Source organism: Cucurbita maxima, unplaced genomic scaffold, assembly GCF_002738345.1.
Source record: "Cucurbita maxima cultivar Rimu unplaced genomic scaffold, Cmax_1.0 Cma_Scf00003, whole genome shotgun sequence".
NCBI classification, from domain to species: domain Eukaryota; kingdom Viridiplantae; phylum Streptophyta; class Magnoliopsida; order Cucurbitales; family Cucurbitaceae; genus Cucurbita; species Cucurbita maxima.
Genome location: NW_019272019.1, coordinates 3,393,866 through 3,400,241, shown reverse-complemented (window position 1 = coordinate 3,400,241; position 6,376 = coordinate 3,393,866). Strand labels below are relative to the sequence as shown.

The 6,376-nt window shown below is 36.9% G+C and overlaps 1 protein-coding gene across 1 annotated transcript; it reads left to right on the top strand.

Annotated features, from left to right (window-relative positions):
• Positions 1–935: 935 nt before the first annotated feature.
• Positions 936–3,644, top strand: LOC111477053 (amino acid permease 3-like). The gene is made up of 6 exons (XM_023121003.1): positions 936–1,280; positions 1,369–1,602; positions 1,711–1,804; positions 1,882–2,096; positions 2,188–2,327; positions 2,679–3,644. The coding sequence occupies exons 1-6, from the start codon at positions 1,178–1,180 to the stop codon at positions 3,330–3,332; spliced, it is 1,440 nt and encodes a 479-aa protein (XP_022976771.1). The 5' UTR covers positions 936–1,177; the 3' UTR covers positions 3,333–3,644.
• The last annotated feature ends 2,732 nt before the right edge of the window (positions 3,645–6,376 follow it).

The window sequence follows — 6,376 nt, the reverse complement described above, 5'->3', positions numbered from 1 at the left end:
TTTTAAAATTATGACTATTTAATTTAAAAAATGAGTAATTTTTTAATTTTTTTTTTTTTTTGAAGATATATATATGTATGGATAAGTGCAAATTTTTATTTTTATTTTTATTTTGGTGAGAATAAGAAGTGAAATTCAGAATTAATAATAATAATAATAATAATAATAATAATAATAATAATAATAATAATAATAATAATAATAATAATAATAATAATAATTCTGAAATTAAAAACGCATCTCGAGAGGTGTCTTTATCCTTCTGCTTCTGCAGTTAATGGACAAGAATTGCTCTAACTGGATAAAGCCGAGCGTGTGGGGTAGAAAATAAAAAAATAAATAAATGAACGAATTAAATATATATAAAAAATATATGCAATTTTTTTAATTTTTTTAATTTTTTTTTTATAAATACTCTAAAAATAATAATTATATCTCAATTTTCGTCTAATATTTTACCTGGTTTTATATATATATATATATATATATATATATATATATAACAATATTTTTAAATTTTTTTTAAAATACACTTAAAAAATTAACTATTTATAATGTTAGATCTCAATTTTCGTCTAACATTTTACAGCAGGACCCATGGTCCCGATAGATAGATATATATATATATATATATATATAATATTTTTCATTTTTTTAAAAAAATACTATAAAAAATAACTATTTTTTATAGTGAAACTAGGTGTATATATATATATTCAAATTTTCGTTTAACATTTTACAGCGGGACCCATGGACCCGATGTATATATATATTTACAATATTTTTAAAAAATATTAAAAAAAATAATTATTTAAAATTTGAGATCTCAATTTTTGTCTAACATTTTAGGGCGGAGACGGTGGGTCCCACTAGACACGTGATTTATACACCTTGTTGCACCACTAATATATATATGTACCCACTGGGATTCATGTTCTTCACCATTCTAAGAAAATCTCCATTGTTCATTACAAATTAAGCTTCCTTCTTCTTCTTCTTCTTTTTTCTGCTACTCTTTGAAGCTCGTGTCGGTGGCGCAGTTTCAGTGTGTCAGTGCATTCAACGTCCTGTGACTTCGGCGCAGAGTAGAATAAAACATTTAATTTAACAACATTTTGAGTAATTACGGTTTCGAACCGCTCACATCCTCATTTTCCTTGCTTGCTCTCTGTTTTTAATGGCTACCAACCACCACCATCAACCACTCAACGTCTCAGCTCCGCCGTCTGGCGGCGGAGCCAACGGTGGGTATGATGACGACGGCCGCCTTAAGCGAACTGGTGAGTGGTGGCGGAATTGGGATTTTGGTAAAACTGGGATTTGAGGTCGGGATTTTTAATGTCTTTTTTTTGTTTGTTTTGGGTATAGGGACGGTTTGGACGGCGAGTGCTCATATTATCACGGCGGTTATTGGGTCGGGGGTTTTGTCGTTGGCTTGGGCGACGGCGCAGCTCGGTTGGGTGGCCGGACCTATAGCGATGTTGCTGTTTTCGTTTGTGACTTATTATACTTCCACTCTTCTTGCTGCTTGTTACCGCTCCGGCGACTCTGTCAACGGCAAGCGGAACTATACTTACATGGATGCCGTCCGGAACAACCTCGGTAAGAACAGCCACCGTCTCCGCGGCGGAGCTACCAAATTTTCAGGGGAAAAAAAGGCAAATCTTCTGTGTTTGGTTAATTTTTTTGAAATTTTTTTACGTTTCTCAGGTGGGTTTAAGGTGAAGTTATGTGGGCTGGTTCAGTATGTGAATCTGTTTGGAGTAGCCATTGGATACACCATAGCTTCATCCATAAGCATGATGTGAGTATCAAATTCTGGAGTTTGGGGGGGTTTTTTTGTTGAAATTTTGTTTGAATTTTTGGTTTGGGTTTGAACAGGGCAATCAAGAGATCGAACTGCTTCCATAAAAGTGGAGGGAAGAATCCTTGCCATATGAACAGCAATCCTTATATGATTTCATTTGGAATTGTGGAGATTTTTCTGTCACAAATTCCAGATTTTGATCAGTTATGGTGGCTCTCCATTGTAGCAGCTGTTATGTCTTTTACTTACTCCATTATTGGACTGATTCTTGGAATCATTCAAGTTGCAGGTCACTTATTTCTTCTTGTTCTTGTTGTTCTTGTTGTTCTTCTTCTTCTTTGAAGATTTAACAATGGCTCCTTTTTGCTCCATGTTTTCAGATAATGGAAGATTCAAGGGCTCTCTTACAGGAGTTAGCGTTGGCACTGTCACTGAATCCCAAAAGATATGGAGGAGCTTCCAAGCTCTTGGGGACATAGCTTTTGCCTACTCTTTCTCCATTATCCTCATTGAAATTCAGGTAAAAGTAAATTTTGATATCCCGAGTGGGAGATTTGAACCTGTGATCTCTAAGACGGCCACGTTTAATAACGTGTCCTTGTTTCAGTTTCCTGTTTGCCAAATATGTTTCTAAAACGAAATGAGCAAATAACGATGGGGAGAAACAAGAAACTCATTGATAATCGAGATTGGTCTCGAGTGGTGAATTTGAACTTGTGATCTTTACCAAACATGTTTCTAAAATGAAAAGAGCGAAAAACAGGAAACAATCGAGACCAATCTCGAGAAACAAGAAACGTTATCAGCATGTCTTTAGGAACTAATTTTGATGGTTTATGAGTTGAAAATTTGGTGTTTTGTTTGTAAATAGGACACAATCAAAGCTCCTCCATCAGAAGCCAAGACAATGAAGAAGGCTACTCTTCTTAGTGTAATAGTGACATCAGTTTTCTACATCCTGTGTGGGTGTATGGGGTATGCAGCCTTTGGAGACTTTGCTCCTGGCAATCTCCTCACTGGTTTCGGTTTCTACAACCCGTTTTGGCTTCTCGACATAGCGAACGTAGCCATTGTTGTCCATCTTGTCGGTGCGTACCAAGTTTTTTGCCAACCGCTCTTTGCTTTCATCGAGAAATTCGCATCAAACCGATTCCCAGATAGCCAATTCATCAACGAAGACATCAGTATCCCAATCCCAGGCTTTCGACCCTTGAAACTCAACCTCTTCAGGTTGGTTTGGAGGACAATCTTCGTGATCATCACCACTCTCATCTCGATGCTCCTCCCGTTCTTCAACGACATCGTTGGACTTCTCGGAGCCTTGGGATTTTGGCCTCTCACTGTCTACTTCCCTGTTGAAATGTACATTGCACAAATGAAGATCCCAAAATGGAGCACAAGATGGGTCAGCCTCCAAATTCTCAGCTTGGCTTGCCTCATAATCACTATTGCAGCAGCATCTGGATCTGTAGCTGGAGTTATTCAAGATTCCAAGTCAATTAAGCCTTTTCAAACCATCTACTAATTCAATTCAAAATTTACCTTCGTCATTAAATTATTACTACGCTGCTGAGCAAGAACGACCACAAAACAACACCCATAAATGCAATCGCTACTGCACTTCTCTCTTGTAGCTTCAGTAACTTTTGTAATGGTTAAATTTCTCTCTTTTTTTAACTGTTGAGTAAGTAGTAAAGTAAGGACCCCATGAAGGAGAGTCTGTAAATGGTGAATCTAACAGATTCACACGTTTCAATCCGAAGACTGTAACTTTTCCTATTTCCTTAAGGAAATTAGAGTATTCACATGGAAAGTTTCATCTATTTGAAATTTATTACTTTCCCCACCTTTTTTCCCTTTTAGTCCCTTCATTCTATTCTTTAATGGAAGAAACTATTGGGGGTATATCAGTCAAATTACAAGAGTAGATGTATGATTCTAAAGTTGAGAAGTTATAGAAAGTAATTTACACCAAATGAAATCTCCTTCAATAGAGGAAAAGTTCTCCTCTTTTCTGTCTCTTCTATATCCTATTCCATCAATGTCCATTGGAACTAAAAAAATGCACAATAATAATCATTTCATGGAAAATATGGAACTACTTTATGAGCACCATTGGAAGTGCGCATGGGAAATTCTATGCATCCATTTTATGGGAACTTAGTACCTTTTATGGGCACCATTGAAAGTGCACATTTGCCCCATTTTGCCTTGCTCAAATGGGAAAATGTTCTTCTGGACCATCCAATCCTTGCAAATGGAACCATATGATTCAGTTGACTAAAATAGTGGATGAGATTATGTGAGATCCCACCTTGGTTAGAGAGGGAAACGGAGCATTCCTTATAAGGGTGTGGAAACCTCTCCCTAACAAACGCGTGTTAAAAATAATGAGACTAATGGCGATATGTAACGGGTCAAAACGGACAATATCTGCTAGCAGTGGGTTTGGGGTGTCACAAAATGGTATCATAGCCAAACACCGAGCGGTGTGCCAGCAAGAACGCTGGGTGGACTGTGAGATCCCACACCGGTTGGAGAGGAGAACAAAACATTCTTTATAAGGATGTGGAAACTTTTCCCTAGCAAACACGTTTTAAAAACTGTGAGACTGATGGCAATACACAACGAGTAAAAGCGGACAATATCTACTAACGATAGGTTTGAGCTGTTTAAGATCAATAAATATAATATATATAATTGCCAAGTGCCAAGTTTAAGAAGATCTTAGATAAAGATTAATGCAAAAACAAAACATTAGGGGTAAAAGTAAAATTTTACCTGAGCAAGTAGACATACATTTATGCTTAACAGTTTGATTGTGTAGTGATGAGAAATGACAAACAACTTGGGAACAATTCAATTGAAAAAAGCAACTCCTACATAATATTTTAAGCGGAAAAAGCTCTTGCTGTCTTTGCCAAGAGAAGGAAGGAAAGAAAGAAAAGGCTCTTGCTCGTGACTCTTTTTTGTTTGTTTGTTTGATATTTTGTTTTCCTTCCCAACTTTTTTGACTTTTATGGTTACATGATTGCTACCACTCTTAGAATAGCGACCACAAACTTTTTGTGACATGTTTCCAACATTGCTTACACTGAGGCAAGTTTTTGAGAGTTCATATTTAATTCATGGATGTTTACGTGTTAAAAACCTAGATAAACTATGGAATTTTATTATTTTCTTATAGTTTGTTTGGATCACGAATATTATATGATGAGTTATCTGAATGTTACAAATCTTGGACTTAAAACGTTTAGGAGAGGAAGTTTTAGGCGTTTAAGACAACTATAGGTTGCTTGTGGGATCCGTCCAGTGATCTTTTGGATTCTCTTGGCATTAAGCATTAGCAAAATGGAGGAAGATCAGTCCAGTAAGCAGCTTGGAAAACTCAAGCTAACTGAAGAGGAAGAAGGAAAGATGGTTGATGTTGAAGATAATGATATAGATGGAGAATCTGATAAAGTCCTAGAGAACGCTTTAGCTTGTAAGATCTAGGTCGTTAAAACGCTAATGCCGAAAATATGTAACTTGTGGAAAGAAATCTCTACCTTTGTAAATTCAGAAATAAAAAGGGAAAAACAGAATTATGGAATTTCATGAATCTCTAATTGTTTTGGATCCGATAGCGTATAGCCGTTTGGCCTCGCTCGAATTTAGGTACACTTCATTTTGGATTTATTTCCATTAGCTTCCAATGGTTTGTTTTTCGAGGAAAATGATATTGGGTAATTCAGTAGGCAGTGTCAAAAAAGTTGATACTGATAATTATTGGAAAATGTTGGGGAAGGACTTCAAGGGTCAGAGTGGCGAGAAGTGAGCCCGGTAAACAGGATTTAAAAGATCTCTGCACTGCTGAGGAAAATAATGGCAGAGAAAAAGAAGTGGTTTCTGCAAGTAACAAAACAACTGTGCTTTGAAATTCATTTTGACCGAAGGAGCTCGCCAAACGCCATGAAAATCCTCGAACCAATCTTAGCCACCAGGTTCATGGGCATAAACCCCTTCTGGCATTCATATCTAAGACTCGTATACAAGAGAATTCGATTGACAAACTAAAAAGTGACATTGGTTTTGAGTGTTGTTTTTGTGTTGATAGCAAGGGTTTAAGTGGTGGGGTTATGCACTTTTGGAACCAGGAAACTGAGGCCTTGGTATGCTCTTTCTCAAAAGGGTCATATTGATGTGGTGATTAAGGATAAAGGATGGGTGGTGGCGGTTTACGAGATTCTATGGAAACCTAAAGACGAATCAATGGCAGAGTTTTGTGGCATCTCCTACAACTTTTAAATGATTTATCTAACCTTCCTTGGGCTATGCTGAACTACAAGATAAGCTGTTCTCGCCTCCCAAACAGCTTGTGTGAGGATATAAATCGTTTATGAACCAGATTTTTGGTGGGATTTCTGTTGGTTCAAAGAAAGCTCATTTGTTGAGCTGGAAAAAGCTCTGTACTTGCAAGGAGTGTGAGGGGATGGGGTTCAGGGATTTAAAATCTTCTAATCAAGCTATGTTTCCCAAGAGCCCCCTGAAAGCCTGCCTGCTAGGTACCTTAAAGACTGAAACTTCTTA

What these genes read in the sequence shown, in the direction of transcription:
- LOC111477053 (XM_023121003.1), top strand. Translation starts at nt 1,178, where the DNA reads ATGGCTACCAACCACCACCATCAACCACTCAACGTCTCAGCTCCGCCG. An exon ending in TGGAATCATTCAAGTTGCAG is followed by an intron (nt 2,097 to 2,187) that starts GTCACTTATTTC and finishes CCATGTTTTCAG; the next exon opens with ATAATGGAAGATTCAAGGGC. An exon ending in TTATCCTCATTGAAATTCAG is followed by an intron (nt 2,328 to 2,678) that starts GTAAAAGTAAAT and finishes GTTTGTAAATAG; the next exon opens with GACACAATCAAAGCTCCTCC.